The sequence below is a fragment of the Mus musculus genome, chromosome 18 (assembly GCF_000001635.26).
Source record: "Mus musculus strain C57BL/6J chromosome 18, GRCm38.p6 C57BL/6J".
NCBI lineage: Eukaryota > Metazoa > Chordata > Mammalia > Rodentia > Muridae > Mus > Mus musculus.
In genome coordinates, this window is record NC_000084.6 from 47,240,565 (window position 1) to 47,267,755 (window position 27,191).

Genomic DNA, 27,191 nt, shown 5'->3' on the forward strand with positions numbered 1-27,191 from the left:
CAGCTTCTTCAGAGTGCTGTGGAGAAATCTAGCCTCATGACTGTCCAGCTGCATGGCCTGCAGACAACGGGAAGGACAGTCCCGTCTACCCCATAGAGTTCGTTGCTTTAGGTTATTCCCTCTGGGAGGTCCAGACTGTGGCTGTTACAGCACAGAGCTTGGGGCCCGGATGCGGAGGAGTGAAATGTGCGGTGGAGAACAGATGTTGACTTCTGTGTCTTGAGATGTTGTTCTAGGCAGGCGCGTAAGCAACTTAACTTCACATCATCCTGTGGGACCAGAGAGGTGACAGTCGACATTCCTTGCACACCTTTCTTTTCCCAGCTACCTCTGTCCTTTTTAAGGAGAAGGTTGGGAAATTTCTCCAAGCTGCCAGGCATGGGATGCTTTTGGTTTCCTCCTCATGCAGCCTTATTCCTTTTAAGCTTCTGAAACTTCTTTTGTGACTTGTGTGACAGGCATGGCATGGGAGGAAGCAACCACCAAAGCCTGAGTCTTTTGTCCTTTTCCTCAAATGGATTCAGGCTGTCACCATGTCTGAAGTGATGGGGTCCACCCTTATAAGGGTAGTCACCATGTTTGGCTATGGCTTTTCCTTTCTCTGCTTTGTTGATGGCTCTTAATAATGAGGCTGGCCAAAGGGCTCTGTAGACGCAGGAAGGAAGAGTTGTGCTCTTTAATTATGGAAAAATATCAGAGCACAATGGTCTTAAAATAGAACATGTGCACTGAGCCCTTATTTTGGGGACTTTATTGTTGTGATCATCCCTCTTGGGAAACCCTGTAGGAGTCTCTTCCCTTTCGCTGAGACTGGGTAATTGTGTAACTCGAGGTGTCCCTGAGAGAGCTGCGGGATGATGTCAACTCTAGAGTGTGAAACATGACTACATTTCCACGCTAAGTGCTGTCCTAAGAGGCCCTTCCCTGAATTCCACTTTCTGTAAAATGGGGATGATCTTGTGCCTACTGTCCATCACACTTGGCTAAGACCAAGATCAAGGGTTATAATGGACAAGATGATTCTCGCAAATTATTATGCTAAATATGCTAAAATATGCAAATCATGCTTTTTAGTAATTGGAAACAATGACCCTTTCTGGGTAGCAGGACCATTCCTCTTTTATTTATTTATTTAAAAAAAAAGGTAGCCCTACTCTTAAAATTCATATTTTTTATACTTTTTCTCTAACAGGACACCAACTATGCAAAACATTCAGTGTCCACATCAGAGAGTGGGCATAGCAGGCACTTTCTCACCTCCCTTATGTATGTACAGGAAGTTGTCATGACACCCAAGAAGTGATGTGCTCCCAGCTGGGTTGTCATCATTGTCCCTATCCAAAGGAACCTAGGAGCTCTGGCCCAAAAGTCTTTGCAGTTGGTGTCCCTGTATCAAGGTCACCTTCATCTGTTTTTATTGTTGTTGGAAACCATCAATGACAACCGCTTCTGATTTTGTGGGTACCAATTTTCCTCTTTCATTAGCTTCCCTTATTTGGACCATTATTACAGCAGGCTAGCAGGATGGAGGACTTGCTTTGGGGATGATGCTAATGAATCTCCAGAGAGTCTTCTTTCTGAAGGTGATTAGGGAGAATGAAGAAGTTGTTGCCACCTCAGCCAGTGTCACTGACAGTAAGGCACCTACATGAAGCTCTTGGGTAACCTCCTCCATTCACATTTCTGAATTTGTAGTTCATCACGACTCCCCTGAAAAGGGCTTAGGTTGAACCCTGATTTACCCAGCAAAGAGGAGAAAGTGCTCTTGACGGGACAACCTTCAGATGACACTGGTTCTGTGGTTTTAACTCTGTGTGACAGTTTTGGTTCAAGGAAAAAAAAAAGGCCACAGCATAGAATTTATGTGTGTGTACATGCACACACGTGTTTTCTGAGGGGGCTGGGCAACCCTGTGCAAATCAGCTGCCTCCCTTGATTTGCTCAAATTTCGTTTCCATTACTACCAGGACATCTGTATATTTTTTTCTGCCCAGCCACATTTAATGCACATCAATTCCGCCCTAACCCTTCATTGAGGTCAACCTCCTCCATCTCAGGGGATATACAATACTCTAAATGGAATATTGAAGATCCCCATCTGTCTGGTAGTCCCGATCAATAAATGTGAGCCCTTCCATCCTGCTTCTGTAGGAGAGACATGTCACCGCCTGGTTTTAAGACAAGCGTGAGATGGGGTTTCTGAGGGTTACTGGTCCAAACGCCCAGCTGTCACAGGGCTGAGCCAGGGAAGGGATTATGTTCTTAATCACATTACTTCATTTCTATGGGCTTCTTTTAAATTCCTCCTGTCCCTTTCCCTCCAGCCAAATGGAGCAGTGTGTGAAATCAGAGCTGCCTTTCCTACACTTTCACTTGCTGGAGGACTTTGTTTTGAAAGAGTCTTTGTAAAGATAGCAAAACCCACGCATTGAGGTTTGTGACATCATGATTGGCGTCTGCCAACGTTTACCTGACATGAAACCTGAGTTTACCTGACACGAAACCTAAGGAAAGAAGTCAGGTCCCACACGTCCTCTCTGGACCAGGGAAACAGTCACTCCTTAGACACAACAGTTTAAAGACACCCTGCAGAAACCCTCAGTCTCCTTAACAAACACCCAAGCAAGCAAACACAGCAATTAAAAATCAGGTTGTCTGAGGTGTTTATTTTCCCTCCATCTACGTGGGGACATCCCTGAGGCTCCAGATAAAATACTTGATGCACCTGTTCTGCCTCAGTTGCCTCCTTGAAAGACCAGTGCCAGCTGACGGTGGCAGACGGCACCAGATAAATACAATGTTGGCTTGGTAGGATGGTTTACTTTGAAACCTAGAGTTCCCGCCCACCCCTTGCCTTGGCAGAGATAAAGGTTTCCAGTATGCTTAGCTTGTGAATTAGGACCGAGGTGAGGGAGGGTATCAGGCCTTTCTATCAAATCTTGCTCTAAGGATCTGAGTGTGTCTGATAGGAGACAAGGGACTTGTGCTCCGCTCAGCACTTCTGTATCAGTGTTGGGATCACTCGGAAATTCTTCCCTGGGTCTTATCTTCCCCCATTATTATTATTTTTTTAAATGAACCAGCTGTGGGCCATCCTTTCAGTTCTACCCGAGGACACTTGGGGACAACTGGGCAGGACAAACTCGTAAGAAGGAAGTTCTTGTCTGGCTTTGGAAGGACGATTTCAGAGTGGCTTTCTGTTCTCTAGATGTGGAACTGGATGAGGGCTTGAGCCTTAAGATGTTCTTATCAGTGAGGCACATCACTTGGCACCTTTCTAGCTGCCTGCAACCCTGCCCTGGGACCAGCTAGTTTCTACATTGCTGTCTGGTTGCTTTTTAAAAGAATAGATACATGTGTTGCTCTATATTCTCCATGCAAGGAAAGGTTCTGGTGCACAGCAGATAAAATCCTAGCATATAGGAGTCAGGCTCTCCAGTCCAGGTTCTCACAAGCGCTGTTCAAATTGAACCAAACTTTTCCTTTCTCAGAGACCCCAAGCTGCCTGCCCCTTCATAAGCTAGTTCCTTTCTGAGCTAGCTGGCCAGAGAACACTTCCTTTAAGAACCAGTTCAAAGGTGGTCATGTGTCCTAGGTTCTGGGAAACTTTGTTCGGCGTTTGATCCTTACCTTTAAATGGTGGTTCAAGGGCCTATGCTAGTTTCTCCATGCAAATGAGGAGACAGGCCAGTCAAATCTGTGCCTAATGTGTCCTCGCTATGAATGAATGTACTTCAAGAAACACAGCTAGTGAATATGGCCAATTACGTGATATGCTTAGAAGACTATGTCGTTATGTTACTCATTCACAGGTACAACTTCTATATACCAATACAAACGTGTACGAGAGAACACTATTAGAAGTCATTTACGACAAGATGATTGGGCCACACCGAGGTACCACTCTGGATGTGAACTGAACCCCCACCCTGCAGCCTCTCACACTCAATGGCTCACAGCATGTTTCTACGACTAAAGGTCACAAGTGAAATACCTTAGCCAAAGACTTGTTTAAATAATTGTTTTTTTAAAAAGCCTCCAGAGGGGAAAACCTGACGCAGGCATTTCATAATGCTATCCTGAAGGAGGGAAGGGGGAAAAAAACAAAGCTCTTCATCCTACTATTATAACTCAGCAATCTTCCCAGTTACAGGAAAGAAACGCTAACAGAGAGCACTTCCAGACTCCTCCACCTTATCAATATGTAAGAAGGCTGAAGTCACATCTGGGCAAGGATCTATTTTTAGTGGACCCTCCATACTAAAATCCTAGCCTTGATCTCTTAAACTATCAAGCCTACCATAAATGTTTGATGATGAACAAGCCCATAAAAGGAAAGCACAAGAAATGAATAGAGGGAGTCAACGCGTGCTCTGCCTTTTAATTACAGAGGCTTCTACTAAAATCCTGCTCCAGGCTGGGTGCAGCCAGAAAAAAACACATCAATAAGTTGGGTGGAGGGGGCAGGGCGAGGAGGCTGCAAACAAATACGTCTAACTATATGGTTATTTATGAGGAAACGAGAGAGAGAGAGAGAGAGAGAGAGAGAGAGAGAGAGAGAGAGAGAGAGAGAGAGAGAGAGAGAGAAAGAGAGAAGGAAGAGAATCCTATCCTGAGAGGGGGTGGGCAGGAGAGTGGCTAAAGAATGAAAACTAAAGACATAAACAAAAGCATTCAGGACACAAAAGATAACGTAGAACAGTCTGATTTTATTACTCTTAAGTAATAGAGCCATATCCCTTGATTTTTCCGCTCTTCCCCCTTTCTTTTTCATCCTCTCTCTCCTTTTCTTTTAAACTACATACATTAAACTGTGAATCAGATGTTAGGATGTGTGGAGACGGAAGGAAAATTGGTGACATCACAATATTTTTACAACTTTACAACCAATGTAAGTCTGCGTTTGTTGCATCGACACTGTCTAGCCAGGGTGGAAAGCGAAGGCACGCTCAGGTTCATGGGCAATCTCCTCCCTACCCCCGAATGCAAGGTCAGGGCAGAAAGGGAGAGGGACAGGGAAAAGCAGAAGACCAGCTCAATACATGTGGGACACCGAAAGGAGCGGGGTGTGGGGTGTAGGAATGTGGGTTTTGACATGGGTCTCCGTAACACAACTGAGGCAATGATGCCCATTAACATGGGCATGAGGTTGGGGTAATACTCTTGGGAGTCAAAAGGGAGGAGAGGGTATGGGGTGGCTGACAGGCACCTTCCTTTTCATTTTTGTATTTGTGAAGAAAAGGAAATAGAGAAGACACCATCTGTTTCTAGAAAAGCCTTTCTGGCTTCAGGGTGCAATGGTTACAGACCATGAACAATGACTCCTCTAAAGAGCAAAACAAAACCAGTGATATCTTATGTATCTCAAACAACAGTCTAGCTGGTCCGAGGCAAGTCTTGGAACAAAGGGCTATACACCTGTTCTCGGCTGTACACCGTGGGCTCTGCAGGACTGCTCGGACGGCGGGTGCAACATAGAAATTTTAAATAACCAATTCGAATTTGTTCTTGCCAATCTTTTTTTTTCTGAAAGTTTTATTATTATTATTATTGTTGTTTTATTTTAAAGACAAAACAAAACCTAGATCAAACTGGAAAAAGAAAAGAGACCAAGAGACCACCAAATAAACTGTTTATATGGAAACAGTGCTCACGGATTACAGTGTGCAGACAATTCTTTTGTTCATGATAGAGTAAACAAAGGTGCCTTCTGTGTGCTTTAGCAAATGAAAACCAAGGGAGGGGAAAAACAAAAAAAGCAAAAAACAAAACCACACACTACCCCTCCCAACCCTCTACAAACAACAAACAGATAAAAGAATTAAAAAAAAAAAAACAGAAACAAATAAACAAAAAAATACTTTTGCCCCAGAAATGGATTTTTCAGCATCCATTGTCGTTAGTTTGTACTTTGGGGTACCCATTAATCACAGCAGGGACCAGCCTGCCTGGTCTATTTTCTGGTTGATTCTCTGTGTATCGCCTGGGTGTGCTGAAGGCACAGCTCGGAGACGCCTCCCAGTTGCCTCCCTAACCACCGCAGCAAGATTCTCCAGTCAGTGAACACAGTCCTTTCTCGGCTGGCTCAGGAAGATGTCACCAAATTGAAATGATCTGGGAATATAAGGGAAAGGGGTTTTTTCCACCCACAACACTGGAGGTCCATGCTCTGCAGCATGGCCAAAGGGTGGCTGGCGTTGGCACAAGGGAAGGCAGGGAGAACTGAAGGGTATCACCCAGCCTTCAGCATTACAACCATCGCTACCGTGTCTGTTCCATTTGCTTGTCTCCAGTCTTCCAGAGGGCTGAATGGAGGGCAGGGTTTAAATAAATATCTGCCTTTATTTCAAGTAGGAAAAGAAAGTTGATCATAACGACAGTTTACAAGTGTATACAACTCAGAGTGTAAGGCACAAATTTACATGTGGAAAACAGGCTATTCACAGATGTAACCTCATGAAACACCCGTGTGATCAAATCATTAATTTATGCAAGGTAGCAGCCAGCATATTAATTAGTTCACACAGTTTGTGGATCTTTGTTTTGCTGTCTCACATGCAAGGTGAAATGAGATGGTGGGGGTCGGGGATCGGGGGTAGGGGGTAGGGGCAGGTTTCACAAGCTAATGCCTTCCTGATGGTGGGGTCCTCAGACAAAGCCATGTTTACGGCAATGGGGCTTAGGCACCATTCTAAACATTTCTGTCCTGGCTGGAAGTTAGACTCTGGAAGGATTTTTAAACATTTTTTTTTCCTCTTGGCGAGAAACCCAACTGACAAATTAACTAGATTTAAATAAATATTCCTTCCTAGCACTGTCCTTTAGCTACTGATCCGATAGTCCAAACACAAAGCTCAGAATTCCAGCTCCAAATTATTTACTCAGTGAATTTATTGTAAAAATAAAGAAACTCAATTATTCCAGTTAATGGATTTCACGTTAAATAGTTTAACTTTCCACGGGCTTCCGCAGAGCTGTTCATGTGGTGGCATTTGGAAGAGTCTTTTCCTTGAGGAAAAAGAAAAGGGGTGGACAATAAATAAGAGTTACTTGCGTTAACGGTCACGTTATTCATTAAAAGCGAAGAGGAGCAGAAATCTATGACATCGTTGCCCAACATGGCATTTACCTGCTATAACAAAGCTGTAACACTGGTGGGCATTTCACAGTATCTGCGCATAGTAAACTTCTGCCATTGTTAAAGTCTGAGTTAGAATTATCAATGAATCCTTTATTATTTTTTTTTAATTTTCATGATTTTTTTTAAAAAAAAAATGGTTGTGTGTGTGTGTGTGTTTTAAAGTTTCTGATGCTTAGCCAAGTTTGGTAACGTCCTGTATAGTCAGGGACAAAATGTGGTTGTCGTTTACCATTGCGTGTGTGGTGTGGTGTGATGTGGTGTGGTGTGGTGTGGTGTGGTGTGGTGTGGTGTGGTATGGTGTGTGTGTGTGTGTGTGTGTGTGTGTATGTGTATGTAGTGCACGAATGTGACTGTGGCCTGTGTTCATGTGAGGATGGGGTGGAGATGTGCTTTTGGCTCATGTTTGTGATGATACTGAAGTCTTTCGTGAGTCCGACCTGCTGTATGACGTGGATGTGAAGGAAGAGAACGCAGAGGTGGATTGCTAAACCTTCACCAGACCACACGGCCCAATTTTGAAGAGTATCCCTATGTCCCAGGGAGGAGGACCCAGCGTCCTCAGCTCCTCCAGGGCCATCTTGGTCGGGTGGATACTCGAGGCAATGGAGACCTTGCTCAGCTGGGTGGGTGCCTCGCCTCATCGGATGCTTCAACTCCTGGCCCCCCAACCCCTGGGATTATGTACATGCATCATTGGGCTTCATGGATGTGGAAAGGGGAGCAAAGGAAGGTTTGGGGGGTACATCTGGCTTTAGCGAGGGGGTGCGCTTCAGCCCCGACCTCGTCAGTGAGTTGTAGGCATTGAGGCTGGGCTGCCTCGAAACAGTCACGGCCTGGCCAGAGGGCTGGGAGCTGTGCACCTGGATAGAGTCCACCCGCTGCGGGGCGGGGGGTGGGTTGTCTCCCCGGCCAAAGCTCTGGTTCCTGGAGAGGTGGGAGGAATTGGAGGAGTTAGTATTGTTTCTTTTGAGAGTGGTGGTCTGGTGGCTTCTTGTGAGCGAGTTCGTGGGGTAGCTCCTCTTATATTCGAGCCCATAGGAGGAGGAGTGTTGCATCTCCAGCCTCTTGCTCAGGCCGGTCTGTGACAGTGAGGTTCCCGGGGGACCTAGGGAGGCCTCGCGCTGTGGAACTTTAGGGGGCAGGCTGTCCAGGTTCTCCACAAGGTTCACCCCATGGTTGGGACTCTTGCTACTCAGGTGCTCTTTGATGGTCTTATACTCCAGGGTGGCAGCCTGGTCCTCCAGTGCCATCTGAGCCACCACCTCGCTCATTTTGGGCTGATCTACGTACTCGTGCTGGTAGCCCTGCTGCGTGATGGGCAGGACCACCACGCTGGGGATGTGGCTTGGGGAGGCCCGGAGGGGCAGGTCCGTGGGAATCACAGGGGAACCCATGGGAGGCATGTCCTTGGTGCAGGCATTGATGATGTTCTGGTTCCTCTCCCACTCGCGACTGCCGCGGTTGGGTTTCCGTTTCTGCTGCAGTGTCGGGGTGGACTCTGGGGTGGGCAGGGCGGTGAGGTCTAGGTGATGCTGGTCAGCCTTGATGAGCATCTTGGCGGTGTTGCTAGGCGTGGCCAGCTTGCCGTTGTGCATGAGTGGTGTGAGGATGGCCTCAGGCTTTGGGTCCTTGGACTGGGTGTCCCCAAAGAGGCCACTGAGCTTGGTGACACTGCTCATAGATCCCCGACGCGAGTGAGTGAGCTCTTTCTCCTTGCGCTGCACTACTGCCACGTCTTTGCGCCGGTGATCGCACACACAATACACGATGATGCCCGAGAAGACGGCCCCCATGACAAAAGCCAGAATGACTGCAATGGCCAGGAGGGTGACAGGAACAAGCTGGTCGTTGCTTTTGAGGTAACTTTCCCGAATCACTCCTGGAATAGAGATCGCACATGGCATTAAGAAACGAACCACACACTGGGTGTGTGTGTGGGGGGTGTTCTGGTGTTTGGCAATCACACTGTTAATTAATAACAGTAATAAGTGATGATAGCACCTCTGCATAGCTCATCTTCAGGGCACAGCTTGCCAAACATTAACTAATTAATCCTCCCTGCCCCCACCCCACCCCAGCCAGCCCTGGGATGTGTATGTAAATCGATTTTATTTGTTGCCTTCTTTTGTGGCTGTCCTCTCTGGTACATATTTTTTCAACTTCTTTCTAAGGACGATGGCTGGCAGGGTCAAATTTTATTTATCTGTCTTTTCCTTTTGATCTTTCCCACCTTCTATAGAATTAGAATAAATGAGCTATTTGGAGGAAGTGGCAACAATTTTATGCATGTTAATCGAACAAATCACACAACAATCCAGGGCTTTCCACTCAGTCTTTTCTTGATGACTGCCTTCTGACAAGGAGACCTCTGTCTGGAGAAAGGCATGTTTGCTTTTGAATCTACACGAGGATAGAGGGGGTTTATGTCACCACAATGAAAAATAGCCGAAGCTCACAGGTTACAGCATTTACATTTATTTTGCATGGAAAAAGGAAAACCCACACTCAATTTCAGGTAAATATGCATCAGAAGTGAGAGAATATTTAAATCAGGGCCCCGTTATGGGCTTGTAACATGTCAGGTCCCATTATTACTCTCAGGGCTTGCTGTCACCATGAAAGTCCTCAGCAGAGCTGATCTCTTCGATTTAATAAAAATTACGTGGCTACCCCTGTCTATTATCTTCCACTACATTAACCAAGAAGCTTCGTATCTGAAGGAAAAAAAAAAGTTTCCTTTTCTAACCTGCTTAATCAGCCACCAAACTGAGCTCCTCTACTCAAATGCAAACACTGGAGCTTTTATTTTCTAATACCAAGCGTGAACAGCCATCACAACCCTCAGATCCTAAGTGCTTGATGCCGGTAGCTAAAAAAACATAAAGTCTCAAATACTTGCATCTCTGCCTCTGGAGAGTGAGGGAGCATGAATGCATTAGAGGCACTGCATGAGGGAGTGTAAACATTGTTCCTATTATGGAAAGATGGCAAGACAGAAAATGTACCTTGTCTGGTCCCTGGAGACACATTTCTCACCTGCTAAATCAACTCTTTCTGGAATATGTTTAATGTGCTTTACTGGCAACTGTGAGGGGCCCTGAATTAGAATGAGATGAAATAAGAAAAAAAAATCTCTATTTACTCCTAAACTTCTGCCATATTCAACCCTTAACATTCCTCTGATTGTCACTGTTACATTTTAAATGTCACAGCCTAGACCTAGAAGAAACATAGCTCTGTCATCGGGGGGAGGGCTATTTCTGATGAAAATATTTTGATTATTAAAGTGAATGTACCCAAACCCAGAGGACCTAGCTGGAAGATCACACTCTTCTCTCTCAAGGACTCTTTTATATTGTGACATCATTACATGTGCTTGCTGGGGAGGTGGGGGTGACTTTCCTGTGACAAAGAATTGTGACTTCCAGTGGGAATAGACAGGAGTAGCAAACACCTTTTAAGTTGCAAGATTTTATGATTAAACAAATATGCTTGGTGATGGGGGGAGGAACAGATCATGAACCCCAGGAAACAGTGGAGATGGTAAGCTACTGACTAATTTCTCAATGTGACACTTTTCAAAGATTTCCAGACTTATCTTCATGAGCTTTTTAAGGGCTACAAAACCAAAGAGAAGAAGAAAGAAAACCAAAAAAACCCAGCAGGGAAATGTGGTTCTAACTCACACATTATATGTGTGGTGCTCCCTAGGGTGTCTTGCATTCAAATATGTTTTAGTACCTATGCCTGAAAGAAAACGTGCTAATGAAGATTTCTTCCTAAAATTTACATTTCCTTTTTGTTGTGTTAAGATAGCAACTGATTTTCCTTCAGTTCTGGTTGTGTATGGAATTCTATTGCACACATTCTCAAGCTTCCTACACATAATTGCACAAACAAATGTGTACACCTGTGAATAAAATGGTTTCATTTTTCTCATTGATTTGGCGAGTTCCGTGGTTCTAACCATGGCAAGACTTGCATCCATAGAGGGTAGTGGACAGAAGTTCTCACCACAACAAGCATCTCACGGTATGGCTTTAGGCACTCATATTTAGTGGGGACTGTCTTACCAAGAAAAGTTAAATTCTTAGAGAAAGCTGCCTATAGTGAACTTTGGCATTCTAGAGCTTAAATGGGTAGACCAAAGAAGAGCATTGAGACTAGATATCATAAGTACTCCACATTTAACCCCCATATCTTGCTCTAGCTAACATAATAACCAGGTGTAGTGTGTTTTCTTTCATACAGCAAGCTTGTTGATGACTAACAGGAACTCAAGACAGTCCCTTCTTCCTGTCCTTTGGGTATGTATTGATACCCATAAGTTAGAAGGCCAGTCCCAGAGAGTAATGTTCTTTGTTCTGAAGTCTTGCAAATCTGAAAGCCATCTATTCATCAGAGTATCCTAACTCGCTGTATGTCATATGCTCACACACATTGACCCACTGCAGAAAGAATACCACCAATCGGTCTGCAACTCCCATCTCCTATACAGAGCACCACCAAGTCAGGCCCTCCTCCTGCGGGCTTCCCTTTCATAAGAAGCTGGTCCTAAATCTTAACATGAGTTTGCTCATGTGATCGAGTTCCTCCCCTGTCAGCCCCTTGCCAGTTGACCTGTCCTGTTGTGTGTTCTCCCACCTCCCAACAGCTGTGTACAGTGAGCAGAGTGTGACTTCAGTACAATATGGCTGGAACAATCCATTTACTTCCTTGAGAGCTCTGTGTAATGACCACATTTATCCACTGCTCCTCCTTACCCGTAATTCTAGCTCCTAAATAGCCTTCTTTCATGTGCAAAGATCTTTAGCTGTCTGAAGACTCCTAGAAACCACTTTTTTTTTTTTTTTTTTTTTAATACCAGCAAAGACTTTTCTAGCTGATGATGACATTTGAGTTCAGGTTTCTTGTTGTTAACAAGTCAAGTAGGATCTGACTTTTCAGGAAAATGGTGTCACTATTTTCTCCAGTCTCATTTTGCTAGGTAAGTAGTGCTTTACAAACAAGGACCACATAAAGCCTTCCTGCATCTCTTCATACCTTAGGTGAGAAAAGCAAGGGGGCTTTGCTTATCTGTTTCAACAAGACAAATTCAGAAAGCCTCAGCGCCTTGTGAAAAACAGAGCAGAGAGTAAGTGCTAAGGGAAGCTTGGAAAGGGGCTTTTATTTTGGAAATGCCTTCCAAGCTTAAAGATGTGAAAAATTAGCAATGCAGTGTTCAGGGCAACAATGAAATTAATTTTGTAGTGTAGCCATGGTGAAGGTTTGAACACAAAGCTCTAAGAGGTTGATCAGGGAGGCTGATTCAAGTAGGATCTGGAGTCTTGGGTCCTCACCTACAGACTGGTGACATTTTGGAGAGTTGCTTAACAGCACTGGACCTCAGATTTTTCATCTATAACCTGGGCTCAACACAGCTCGTGCTGCCTTCAGGAGGATAGGATGATCAAATGAAGGCCCAGAAAGAGTTGAAATGCCAGTTTGGGGGACAGAGCTAAAGGTCAGAAGACTGCACAAAAGGTAAATGGTAGGTTAGTAGCTCTTAGGATGGGAAGTCACAGCATCTCTGGTTGAGTCTGCCAGTTATCCATCTTCCCAGAGAGGCAGCCAGATGCATCCTTACTGCTTCTTACGGTGCCAAATGTGGCCAGAGAGATGAGAGGATACTCAAGGTAACCTATGAGAATGTTTTTATTTCAGGACAGCTTGTAGGTCCTGAACTTTGAAATAATTAAAACGAAGCTTGAAATATATTGAGCACACCCCAGCAAAACCAGTTAAGATGCCCAGTGGACTAATAATTCCATATTCAGCTCCTTGAAGCAGTTGCCACACTACTTGAACTTGTCATTCTGGCTTTCCCCAGGATCCAGAGTTATGTAGCTTAATAACTATTGAATAACTATGACTATTGAACATGCGGGGTTTCAGTACATTGTAGGGACACTTTAAAACACATTTCTAAACCCTGTGAGTCATCTTTGGATTGACCATAAAACCTTGGTTTGGAAGTCTCAGAAAGACATGCTCTTCAATTATGGTCTTGATAGAATTTTGCTATCAGACAAATAAAAATCTATAAAGGTACCCGGGTATTTGCTCAAAACAGTAAGAGGAGCAACTGTCTTATAAGTAAAAAGACGTAGCTTTGTGATAATTGGAAAGAAGCCCCTGAGGGTGAAAGGGCTATTTATGATAACTGATGCTCCAGTGAGATTGCTTAATTTGAAACAAATGTATCTCTGCAAAGAGCAAAGGACCATAGGCTGGGGCCAGAATGAACATGCATTGCTTCAGATGCTGTGTGGATCCTGGGGATGGAACATTCTCACCTGTCCAAGTACCCACACACGATGCAGAAGGAAAAGAATAGCCTTTTCCACCCTGGGCTGTTGACATGCTTTCTATCAGTCCCCAGGACTTCTGTTCTCACCAGTTGAAATTGGGGCGTTTGGAACAAAAACAGTATCAAAAAAAAATGCATCGGATTGATTCATTAACCACCAGCTATTTCTCACCAGTCATAAGGTGCTAAATGGATCTTCATTTCCACTCCCCTATTGCAGGAGGCGAGGAGCGCAATGACACAGAGATTTCTCTGAAATCATGCCTTAAATTGGCAGAACTAAGAAGGGTAGATACTCTGTACTTTTTTTTTTTCCTTTTTGAAGTGAGAATTTTCAGGTTGCCTAGAGGCCTCAATGAGGGAATTTGAAGCTCTTTGGAGGCCAGAGCAATGAAAAGATTATGAATGATACTGCCCCCCGGGCTCTGCAGCCCACGATTCAAAAATAAGAGCAATTATAGATAGTAAAATCAAAAGGAGCCCTGATACAGTTCTGAGTTTTCCCATGATGACCTTGCAAATGAATTCTAAAATGTCAGAAACCCAATCCTCTGTTTAGAAATGTGGCTTTGGTAAGTAGGAAACAGCTTTCTCCGCGCCTGCCTTGCCTGTATACAGGAGCCAGATCTGGCCTGTAGGATAGCATACTTGGACAGGATGCTATCTATGAACTCTGGGTTAGACTGAGATTCTCTCGGTGTCTTTCTTTGCATTCTTTGCATTCTCCTGATATTAGCATCTTTGAGGCTGCCCTTGCCAGACAGATATTAACTGAGCACACTAAAGCACGGAGTTGAGAGGTGGGGGTTGGTAGTGAGGGAGGCACAAGCCAGGATGGGGAAGGAAGGCAGACCTTGCAATGAACTCCAGCCAAAGTATAGAAATAAGAGTAGGATGCACCCTTCCCATTCCAAGGCCAAACAATGCTTTAACAAGGAGATGAAATTGAGCTGAGTTTTAAAGACGTGTAGGGTTGCTGTATCCACACCAGTAAGAAAGCATCTAACTCCTTTCTGGTCCCTTACACTTTAGTGTGACCCATCCTGCTGCACTGTCCTTTGATACTGGAGTTTCACACACTTTGCCCCCTTTGTCTGGGACTATCTCCCACCTTCTCACAAATGTGGCTCGATTATTAGAGTCTAACCTAAGAGAAGACTGCTTTACTCTGGGCCAGGCCTACTTTCTACCTCTATTCTGGGGCCCTGATCCTCTCTCCAAGAATCATCATTGACAAGATGCATACTTTATATTTGTCTTCCTTGGTGAGGCTAGTCTAAGAGAAATGAACTCACCAATCAGTCCCAGGAAGATGTTCAGCAGATATCTCTTAAAGCAGCTGTAAATAAACACTTGGGTGAATGAATACAGCTGGAGGAAAACTAAGAAAAATGGAAGCCATGAGCCTTTGGGAGAAAGATTTGGACAGCCTTGAATGACCAAAAAAGGTGTGTGGAAGACCTGGCTGATTTAGAAGCAAAGTTTTTTCGTCTTGTCATGGGAAGATGATGCTAAGATTGCTTTGTTCTATATTAAATTCAGGACTGAAAAACTACTAGCTTACAAAAAAACCAGAGCCAAGTACCCTTGCATCAAAAGCACAGCTATTATCATCAACACTCTTTTTGACAATTAGAACTCTCAGTCTCCAAGCGTACCCATTACCTGCCATTTACACAGAGACCTGGGAGATGCTAAATGACCTATCAAAGTGGACAAACTTAGATAAAATCAGTTCTGCTTAGTAATCTAAAAACCCAAGCCATCCCCAACCCCTCCAGTGAACCTTCTCTCCTGGTCTAAGACGCAGGCGGCCAGGAAACTCGAAATGGTTAAGTGTGTACTTTAGCCTCTCACCCTCGATCAGTGGGCTGCCTGTTTCGGGACTGCGGTGGTATGATGGATGTGTCTGTCTCCATAGTGAACTGATTAATAGGCATCTATGCAGAGCGGACCCGGTGACCACAAAGACAACAAAGCTACTCTGTGTCCTTTAGAGAAATATGCAAAGGCAGAAAGGAGGACGGACATTTCCTCCATCGTTGAGCCAGAGGGGGTTTGTGTTGGGTCTGAGAACTAAGAACGATGGCAAAACCCCAAGAAAAGCCCCGGGAGTCAGATCCCCTAAAAATAGATTCTCGATTCTGCTGTATAGTAAGACAAGCCTGCAATTTCCTTGAAATCCTCATAACAACTTGAGTGAATAGAATCTAACAACCCAATTTTTCTTGTTTGAAAAAATCTTATTGCAACAAACTGCCAGGCTCCGAGTCCTCCAAGGCAATCAGAATGAATGAAGCAACCGAGAGCCAGTGAGCACCAGGGCTAACCACATAGAGCTCACTGTAATCCCTAGGAAGAGAAGAAAGCAAGCATCGGGAAAGCCTCAGCTGCAGTCTGTCTGTCCTCGGGGCCACACCCCAGCCCGCAGGGACAGCCACACTGAAAACGAAGTGGTAGCTTTCTGCGGTTACTTCGGCAGGAAACAGCAGTCTCTTTGTGTTAGGGACTAACGTTATCCAGATGGTTTGGAAGAGACGGAAAATGCCAGCAGCCTTGGAAGTGGGCTCGAATTCATAACTCAAACTTTCCTTTTTATTTTGTTATTTTTTTACCCCCTGGCATTATATAGATTAAGCATTGGGAGGAGTCCCAGTCTTCGAGATGTCTAAAGGACGTGACTCGCCATGTCCAAGGATAGGCAGTTCCCTACCCTGGCCAGTTAACAACCCGAGGTTAGGACTCACACATTGAAATAAAGCTCACTGTGGCAGCTCACTGCTGCCAGATCTGTCACCTCTGAGATGGTGACAATTTTGTTTGGGATGCCTTTATGTGAAGAGAAAGGTGGGCAAGCCTGAAGTTCGTGCGATTTTCTTTTAGAACACTGCCTCCAATTCCCCCTGGGCTCTGTTGCCTCATCCTCGGAGGCTCCACTGGCTTAGACACGACCTTGACAGTGGAACTGGATATTCAGGAGGTAGATTAGTGTCCCTGTTGGATTAGGAGTCATGGTATGATAATTTTTAAAGCCATGCCTTGGAATGTTGGTCTGTGGGCCCATTCTTTAGAACTGTTACTGTCCGCATAAGTTTAGTGATTATTTTTGTGGTTTTGCACAAATTTTATTTTATTATTTTTAACTGTGTGTGAATGTTGCGGGGAGAGAGATGTATTCACTCATCTGGTGTCAGTAAAGGGCAAAGGTCTCAACTTCTCCATTATCGATAGTTTTAAGCTGATTGATATGGGTGTTGGGAATGACCTTTGGTCCTCTGAAGAGCTGAATTTACTCTTAACTGCTGAGCCATATCTTCAGCACCATTTGTGAAACTTCCAAGGCCCAATGTTTTCTTTTCAGATAAGACCAAGATTTTAACATCTATCCGATCTCTGAAATCAAACCAACTTCCTCATCCTGTCTTCTTCCTTTGCTTTATAATGAGATATCAAACTGTAAACTGGGGAGCTGGCTAAAATTGGGAGATTCAGACAAATCTTTGAGTTTAATAATATTTCACTTCGAAGACGGCACTGGGAGATGTTGGTTATGAACATAAACTTTGAGGTTATAAAGACCTGGATTTGAGATGTGGTTCTATAGTTAACCCACTCTGTGATGTATGGGCATGTTTCTCTATCAGCCTGAGCAACACGGGCTATAAAATGAGGGTTATTAGAAGCATGAAGTGGGCCAATATGGCGAGCACCTGACCTGTTTTTCTAAAACAGCAACAGCAGTATTTCTAAAACCTCAGAAAAATCAGAAAAGCCTTGAATAGAACCCAAGATGCTGTGTTAGTTAAGATTGGAGAAAAAGGATCAAAACATACTGACATGAGCTTCAAAAAGATGCCCCATGAGCAACTTGAATGGCCATGATTCAGTGCTCACCAGCATCAGCAACACCTTGAGCGTGTTAAAGACACAGCTCTTCAGGTCCAGCCCCAAAACCCCTCCTGTGCATCAAAGCCTAGCTGGGCTCAGACACTGAGATTTTTGTGCTCACTAACATTTTTGAACCTCGCCTTAAATGTTATTGGCATTATTATTTTTTTAAGAGAACAAACCTATATGATTTACATCAGACACAACTGAGGTGATGGATAATCAGGTTTTCAAAACGTTTTATGAAAAACATAAGAAGTAATTGAACCAAGTGTGCCTTGGTGTTCAAAGTGCCCATCTTCAGGTTATATGTGTGATTTCTTTACTCTGATTAACACTAACTTTTGGACAAAGAACACCGAAGCAGTGTTATTTTATTAGAAAACACCCAAATCCATCACATTTCTTCCTTGCGCAAATTTCTTTCTTTTGTCTTTTTAAAGATTTACTTTTCTTATTTTTACTCATGTATCTGTGACTGTGTTGGGGCATGTGCACCGAGTACCTGACAAACTATTATATATCCCCTAAAATATGCTACTACACTCACAACGCCAAACCAAACCACCCCGACTTGTTAGTCCCGTAGCTCCTGAGAAGATGCATGCGGTCTCTAGTGGCCCTAATGTGAGGGCACATTCCCACTTCTGTAATAGTGGCCACTGGCTACTGGTTGGATTTTTTAACTCAGATGTGTCCCTGATTGGATCAGCCCAGGTATGCCTGGATCTCAGGGGAAGACAACGCAGAAAGCTTCTGGGTACCCAGCCTTGGGTAAACTCACCTTCTTTATTGGACTACATCTACATCAGCTTCTTAATCTCCACTCATGACGGCTGATAATTGCTTGGGGCATGTAAAAATCTCTCCCCCTACTTCTGCATGACTAGACACAAGGAAAAGAACCCAGGAAGGTCCTCTCTCTCTTTATATTTTTTCCAACTGAAAGGAGGAAACTGAGATCAGTCTCATATTAAGGCACTGCTTTATGGTAACGAAAAACCCAGCAGGGCAGTGCCCTCCATGGAACTTGGCTCTTGGGCTCTGTTAAGGAGAACGGAATTGGAAAGTCCATCGAAGTGCATGACATTTTAAGTTACATTAAATTTCTGTTGTGTGCTTTTAAATCACAGAGTGCAAGGCCAATCAGCACTTAGGATGTATTTATTACCTTAACAAATGTCAGATGATTGTGTCCAGGGTTATCTATTATTTATGAATAACAAGGCTAGAGGACTGCAAATGACACGCTTTAATATGCCTGAAAGGTTAGGCATAATATAGTTTACAGCCCTATAAATGTCTTTACACCATTTCCCCCTTCAAATAAAGCATTGTCAGTGGCTGTCCATATGGAAGTTCTATTATTTCTATACCATTCATAATGGCCGCCTCTGACTCCATGGAAGGAATGGCGGATGCGTGTTTGAAAAGAAATGGATCCTTGTAAAAATATGAACTTTAAAAGTAACCAGGGTGGGAGAATTCCAGTTCTTCCATTAAAAGTGAATCGCATCACCCAGACAGTTCCAAGCTTCAGAATTGGAAGAGATTAGGAAATGGTAACTGGAGATGACAAACCTCTACGTTGTCTATAATGGGCTCTCTGACATTGACTAAGATCCCATCTAACATGTGCCCAGCATATCTGAGTACGGCCAACTATGCTTCAGTACTTTGCTTCAGGGCTTTAGTGAGATTTAAAGCGCTAAAGAGACTTATGTCTGATGAGGTTCATGGGACGGCTGACAGTCCATTCAGTGGTCTGTGCACTGTGCAGGGTGTTGCTTATCACTTTAAGCAGCCTCTATTGCCCTGGTACTACCAACAGAGCATAGCTTTTCGTGCCCCTTCTCTCTGGTACAGTGATGTTTGTTATATGTTTTGGATAAGCCCTACAGAGCCGGAGGCCACTCTCACTTGTAATGTTAGAAAAAGAGCAGCTATTCTTAGGAAATTACCCATTTTATTTCGCTGTCTGTAGACCAGTCTGCCTGCGGAACAAGGAGGGCTGCAAAGCGAGCTGGCTCAGAAGTCTTAAAACTAACAAATCACACAGAACTAGGCGCCGAGTGGGCTCTGAGAGAAAGCTAATATTGTTTTTCCATTCTTACATGGGACCCAAGCCCTTAAATTGACTCTTCACAATTTCATTATGAAGACTCAACAGAATCTAGAGGGAACACAGTGCAGTTGGATCAATTAAAGAGCAAGTGTGTAACTGCTCCAGATGTTCTGTTAATAAGATCACGCCTAGCCTAGTCCCCCGAGTCCTTGAAAGTTCCATTAAGCTGTCAGAAAACTTTGTCATTTTGTGTGTGTGTGTGTGTGTGTGTGTGTGTGTGTGTGTGTGTGTTTCTTCAAAAGATGGGAGAGAGTGGAAAAAAACAAAGAGAGAGACTGAGGGGAAAGGTGGGTGAAGCGTACTGTCAGGAACGACAGGGCCTGAGAACATGGCTACAAAGGGAGCAGCACAACTGGATGGTGATTTTGTTTCCTTTTCTTGTTTTATGTTTTTGTTTTGTTTTGTTTTGTTTTGTTTTTTCCGAGACAGGGTTTCTCTGTATAGCCCTGGCTGTCCTGGAACTCACTCTGTAGACCAGGCTGGCCTACTCAGAAATCCACCTGCCTCTGCCTCCCGAGTGCTGGGATTAAAGGCGTGCGCCACCACGCCCAGCTGATTTTTTCTTTTCTTTTCTTTTTTCTTTTTTTAAATTAAATCTGGTGTTTTAAAAGTAAAAGCTTCAGCTTTCCTAGTCATAATTTAGGACTTTCATTTGGGGAGAAAAATGGCTGCTATGTATAAAAGCGGGGAGGGCTCCAGGTGTTTATCTCTAGAAAATTCCAATGTGGATGTACTGACTGACTCGGGCAGGCAGGGAGAAGATAGCTTTTGCATGGCTGACATTTAGCTTTTTTTTTTTTCCCTTTCTACCCTTTCCACAATAATCTCATCAAGACCTTAGATGAATTCAGCTGGCTGTCAAGAGGATAGAAATTTAATTAGATCAGATCTACATCCTTGCCTGCACAACCAAAGGAACAACTGTAGTGGCTGCATGGGCATCTCTGCCTGAGCCTCCTCTCTGAGACGTGTGCATAGAAAGTTCCCATAGTCTCCACCCCAAGGCCCACTCTTGAACTGTCCACACGACCATTCTCCTAGGCCCTTTCCTAAGGTCAGAGAGCCCATGTCGATTCTGCTTCTGGGCAGTGACCTAAACAATATCCTGAAGCTAAAGCACTCTTGTCTCAGACTCTGTGACTTTAAGTCGCACACACCAGGTTCCAGACCACGTAGTTCAGTACTTAAGTAACGGGACAGAGAAGCCCCACTTTGGGGTTCGGTTTGCCATCTCTTTATCTGGAATCAAGGGTCTGGTTTGGATGCAAGAAACATTTATTGGAAAACTGTCACAGTAGGCAGTGATACATGTTAGAACCAAAACTGACACAAGATTCCCTCCCCCAAATTCATAGAATCTATGTCATCCATAAATGCATGTGGGCAAACCGGCAGCCTAGGTCAGTTAATCCACCTTGGGCTTTTCTTTCCCCTGGTCTCTCTCTTCTGCTGTCTCTCACCCCCCCCCCCCAACCTGAAATGCTAAGACACCTTAGCACCACACTTAGGGCACCGTGCTCCCATTTTGAGCTCAGCTCCATTCTAGCCCTACATAGCCTTGATCATCACATTAGTCACCCCACACGAAATGCCTCTGTTTTGTACCTTGTCCACTCGATTTGTTCTCCTTGCAATGTGTCTCCACAAATCTGACTCCCCCCAAGCAACTCCTGACATTCAACTTTTCGATGGATGCCTTTCCAGACCTCCTCCTAGTCAACCCCACTTGGAACCAACCAGTTATGGCCTGCTTTTACCCCCTCAGTGCTCTGTCTGCTCTTCTTTGCTTCTCTTGCATGGACCTCATTTCATCCCACCAGAAGCTAGCTATGTATCTCGCCCATTAACTCTAAATGGATACTGTGGGTTCTTATCAAAATCTGTATCTTCTTTAACACTCAGAAGAAAACTTACATTTCTACCTGGATGTTTGTTAAATGAACAAAGAAACAGAAAAAGGAATGTGTGTGTGTGTGTGTGTGTGTGTGTGTGTGTGTGTATGTGTGTATGATGCTTGTGCAGGCCAGAGGACAACCTTGAGTGGCATTCCTCAGAATACCATCTTTTATGTGTGTGTATGTGTTTGTGCACAGGTATAAACACACAAATGTGCAATGCTAGGACTGCAGGCACAAGGTGTTTAGGTGGATGGTAAGGATTAGAATCCAGGTTCAATGCTTGTCCACAACACACTCTACTGAGGGGGCTGTGTGCACAGCCTCAAGAAAGTTTGCTCTTGGTCTTTCTTTGACGCTAATGCTCTTGTCACACCACAATTGAACTATGATTTTCCAGTGCTTTCTCAGTTCCAGTGCCCACAAACAAACAAGCATCAGAATGACACCAAACACGAATCTAGATCATTTGACAGTTGCTAAGAACTTCCTATTAAATAAACTTGACAACAACCAGGTGTATTAATGGTCTTGCTTGGAAACAATTCTATTTATGAGCTTTCTTGAGGTACCTGTGTCATTTGAAGCCTGCTCTTAGTGGCTCCAAATACCAATCCTATGTTTCAGGCCAATATGCAAATGCTAGTGATTATTTTTCTGAAATCAAATGTGATAAAACTATCACAGAAGGATGTGGTGTGTGTGTGTGTGTGTGTGTGTGTGTGTGTGTGTGTGTGTATGTGTGTATGTATTTATGTATTTTAAGACAAGGTTTTTCTGTGTAGCCCTGGCTTTCCTAGAGCTTGCTCTGTAGACAAAGCTGGCCTGGAACGCTTGCCTCTTGAGTGCTGGAGTCAAAGGTGTGTGCCACCACTGCCCAGCTACAGAAGAAGTTTTTTAACTTGAGTTCTTCTAGTTTGGATTATTGTCAAATTCCAAGTGCCGTCCAGCTGTGAGGCAGACTCCCAGAACCTCATTGAGTAAAGTCTCCAGCACTGCTCTATAGTGGGCAACATATGCTACTTTAGCTTTTTGGCCTTGTGACATAAGCTAGATTCGCTTGGGAAGAGGGAAGCTCAAGTAGGAACTGGGTTAGTTCATGGGCAATTCCATCTCATGGCAGGCGGTTCTGGCTTATCTAAGAATGGCAGCCACGGAGAGAAAGCCAGTAAGCACCACTCTTGTACCGTTCCTGCCTCTGCTCCTGCATCAGCTCGTCCCTTGACTTCCCTCAACAATGGGCTGTTGCTGAGAAGTGTGAGCCAAGTAAGTTCTTCCCTCCCTAAGCTGCTTTTGCTCATGGTGTTTATCACAGCGGCACAAAGCAAACCAGGACACTGCTACTGTTAAACTTCAGGTACATAATACTTTGGAGGAACTACGTCCCATGAGGGATGTATTCATCTGGGATAAATCAATAGGGGTCAAGTAACAAAAAATACTTGATGCAAGGCTACCTAGAAGCTTGGACAAACAGTAGTGCTTTAAGAAAAAAAAATCTCATGCAATGTTTGGTATATGCTTACACTGCAAAACATTCAGTTTTATCTAAATATTTGAAAAGTCCTATTTAAATGTATCTGAAGTTTAATTTCATCTGAGTTTGTTGTATTTTACCATGTAATCAATCCTCCTTTTCTACTTCCAACAACGTGGTTCCATGACTCTAACTCTCAGACAATCATTTAAAAACTGTTTAAGTTAGTGTGTGTGTGTGTGTGTGTGTGTGTGTGTGTGTGTGTGTGTAAGAGAGAGAGAGGGAGAGGGAGAGGGGAGAGAGGAGAGGGAGAGGGAGGGAGGGAGGGAGAGAGAGAGAGAGTTAGTTCTCTTGCGTGGACTTTCCTTGGTCCCACCAGAAGTTAGCTGTGCATCTCATCCACTGAATGTAAGCTGCTTCTGCAGGTTCCTATCAAATCCTTCATCTTTTTCAACATCCAGCAAAGACATTTGTACATGGATGCTTCTTAAATGAACAAAGAAGCAGAGGAATATTTGTGTGTGTGTGTGTGTGTGTGTGTGTGTGTGTGTGTGTGTGTGTGTTATGGTGTGCATGTGTAAGTCAAAGGACAACTTGTGATCATCAGTTTTCTTTGTCTCCATCATGAAGATCCCAGATATCGAACTCATGCCCTCAGGATTTTATCCTCTGTGCCATTTCTCCAGTCCACAGACAGTTTTTGTATAGACTTGAAAGTTTTGGAGGTTAGAACAGCATGAGAAGAGTTATAAAAGTGATATTAAATCTTTATGGTGTGCACCTTGTATAACATACACTTAGAGATGTTGGCATTTTCCTTACCAACAGCACGGGCTTGTATACCATTTTTCTATGTATAGTACAGGATACCTTCCATCCGTCCTCTCCCCCCAAACAGAAATAAAGGACCTCTGATTGAGGCTGTCCTCCTTCCCTCTGCAAGGCCAGTCCTCCCTCCCTCTGCAAGACCAGTCCTCCTCTCTCAGCAAAGCTAGTCCTCCCTCCCTCAGTAAGGCCAGTCCTTCTCAGCCACCTTGCCTCTGACCATGCATGTTTGACAGCAGCCTTTTCCCTAGGTGTTTCCTGGAGACCAGTCCTGCTCCATAGTCTGATCTAAAGATGACTCTGATGCTACCTAAAAGCTATGTAATCAGCGTGGTTTGCTTTTAAACCTTTTTAGAGAAAGCACCAGCTATTCAATAAGTCAGTGTTTGCAAAATTTTAGATAGAAATCCTGTATCCAACACACTCGTTTTCCACTCCTGCCAGTTGGTGACCTATTACTGCTGTGATATTGGTACCAAAGGAAAGGACTGGTAAGATGGGCTGGGATGCAGCATCTATCCATCCATCCATCCATCCATCCATCCATCCATCCATCCACCCAAGGTACCACACCCGTGATATTGCAGCGAGGGCCTGTATCTGTTCTTATGTGTCTTGACCTGGTTCATAGATAAACCTTTGTCACTTTCATTTCTACTTGTGCATCATGTGCCTTGTGGCTGGATACGCCCTGACAGCAAGTGGGCGTGTCTGTCTCACACAATTAGCTCCTCAGTGGTATCCTAAAATGCACTATGGAATCAGTGATGAGTTTTGCCTGAGACTTCAGAAAATATTTTTTGTTACAGTATGTCACTGAAAAAAAAAAAAAGAGCACAAAACATCTGGCCTAAGTCAAAAAAGCAAGAGGTCTGTTTTTCTTCATATACTATCATGAAGAATAACATTTTCTAAACCATGTGGCTATTAAGTTTGAGAAGAGCCAAGAAATTACTTTTTTCTTTTTGGGAAAACTCGAATACTTTAAAATACCAAATCAGGTAGGTTTTAAGCATTGGCAACTATTAAAATGCAAGAATAGTTAGGCATGGGCTCTGTGGTTCAGTGTGTAGATTCCTCAGTCCGTCTGTACAGAGGACTTGGCTCTGAAAGCCTGGAACTCTTGAGTGAATGGAAGGGAAGGGACAAAGGGTCAGTGTGTGTGTGTTTTCAGGACATGGGAACATGTGACAGCCCACAGAAGCAGAGGTGCTGGAGCTAAACTCCTCCTCAGGCCATACTGTGGTCACACGCTAGCTGCATCCTACCTAGGGAACTCACTACTGATAGAGAGAAAAAAACCAAACCACCCTAACAAACAAAAATGCCTCTCAAAACAACAAGCAAGCAAGCAAACAAAAACCTGTGATGGATATATAAGACTACGGAGGCTAACTTCATTATAGTTTATATCTACTGTCTTTAAACTCATACTTGACTAAAATTCTTTTGCCCAATTCCAAAGCTTGGTTGCTGGGACACAAATGGGTAGGACACAGGACTGACAGTTTCAACGCTGACTCCCGGTCACTTGGCCTTACAGGGCCCAGACAGCCCAGGGCTTGCAAGCTATCACACCTTCTTCTGAGAACTAAGGGTGGTGTTCTTGGTAGCAGTTTCATCTTTCCTGGACTTTGGTGATCCATCTAAGCCATCATGGCCCAAACTATTTTTTTTAATTTTTTTATTACATATTTTCCTCAATTACATTTCCAATGCTATCCCAAAAGTCTCCCATGGCCCAAACTTTAATAAGCCAGGAACTATTTCTACAGCTGTAGTAACACAACAACCCTCACCGCCTGATTTGCTCAATAGTATATCTCTATGGCCTCCAGTATTACTCCTTAATAGCTGCTTTAAATAAACTCTAATTTACTCAACTTAATGCATCTGACATGGAGAATTTACAGGAACCATAACACACAAACTGATTTTCCAAGGGCAGAAAGCTAACTTTAAGTTTAACGGAGAGTAAGACAATGTTCAGTCTAGTTGGGTCTGGCTGCAAGACAAGGCTCCATTCTGAAGCCTGATGTCCCCTCGTGGTTACACAGGGACAGCAGCGAGTTTAGGGAGCTGAGGCGGACACAGCAGTGATGGAGAGTATCTCCTGACATAATGATGAGGTTTGGGGGTGAGGGTGGGGGGGATAAAGTCCCCCCATACCACTTGCGTTTCCTGAAGCGCACAACGCCCCTGCATCACCCAGAGCATCCCCATCCCGTGTAAGATGCTACACATCCCTCTCAGAGGCAACACTGCCACAGGCTGTGGTGCATTAAGAGAATAAGCAATTGGCAATGAAGAGGATGACTGACAAATTCTATTTCACAGAGTTGTATTCAGGAAGAGCATGAAAACATGAGCCATCCACGTGCCATCCCCAGTAGACTTCCCACGTCTTACCAGACGCTTCTTTCCCAAACATAATTACACACTGATTAAAACACTGCCGACAGTTACTCTTCATTTTATTTTAATTTAAATGCTACTTCCTTCCCTTGGCTATAATGACCATATCCTTTTGACTAAGTGTGGCCAGACGACAACGTCTCAGTCTATCACTTTCCTAAAATGGATAAGCATACAATTCTGTCATTTCTCACCAAACGAGAACATCTACTTTTCTAGTTACCATTTTGTCTGCTTTCCGAGGACTCGTGAGAGAGCTATGCAATGAAGTCTGAAGAGGGGGATTATTCTCCTGCTCGGAGTTCACGCATCTATCCCCACAGCAGGCTTGGGGTTTATGGTTCATATTTGTACCACTCCACAGTAGTGGCAGCTTTGTGCCTGCCCAACTCCCTGTTGTAACTTGCAGCCCTCTTGGGGGATCGGGTTTTATACCATTTTTTTAAATTAAGATTTTCTTTCTTTTCTTCTCTCTGTCTCTCTCTCTGTCTCTCTCCCCCCCCCCCCCATTCCTTCCTTTAATGTATATTGTCACTTTCCTCAGGCACACCAGAAGATGGCATCAGATCCCATTACAGATGGTTGTGAGCCACCATGTGGTTGCTGGGACTTGAACTCAGGACTCCTGGAAGAGCAGTCAGTACTCTTAACCACTGAGCCACCTCTCCAGCCCTTACCACTCCTATTTTCAATAAGAGAAGAAAGGTATAAGAGTGGCCATTTACTCCCTAAATTTGTCTAATTCAAAAATGAAAGCTCTTCTTTCTTCTGCTGTGGGGAAGCATGGTGGAGGCTAAGCCAGGCCTAAAAATAAACTGGGTTTTCTCTTTTATTTATATGTAATTAGAGCCCCTTTATAACTACCCAATGGTTATTGGATGAATACATAATATATATTTTTAGATGTGGCAAAAACCAAGAAAGAAGTAGTCAAGCTGCATCTAATTTATCAAGTAGATGATTAGAAGGCTCCAGATATCCAGGGCCCAGAGATAAAACACAGTGGTTGGCTCTGTGTGTGTGTGTATAGTATGTGGTTTTTGTTTTTTTGTTTTTTTTAACTAATGAATCCAGGG

General features: G+C 44.0%; 1 protein-coding gene across 4 annotated transcripts in view; it reads right to left on the reverse strand.

Annotated features, from left to right (window-relative positions):
* Positions 1-4,689: 4,689 nt before the first annotated feature.
* The window catches only part of Sema6a (sema domain, transmembrane domain (TM), and cytoplasmic domain, (semaphorin) 6A), a 125,947-nt gene continuing 103,445 nt past the window's right edge, over positions 4,690-27,191 (reverse strand). For all 4 annotated transcript variants that reach the window (XM_006525726.2, NM_001311097.1, NM_018744.2 and 1 more), the window contains one exon: positions 4,690-9,020. In XM_006525726.2, the coding sequence (XP_006525789.1) occupies positions 7,819-9,020 (1,202 nt within the window). In that variant the 3' untranslated portion in view covers positions 4,690-7,818. The remainder of the gene's footprint in view (positions 9,021-27,191) is intronic.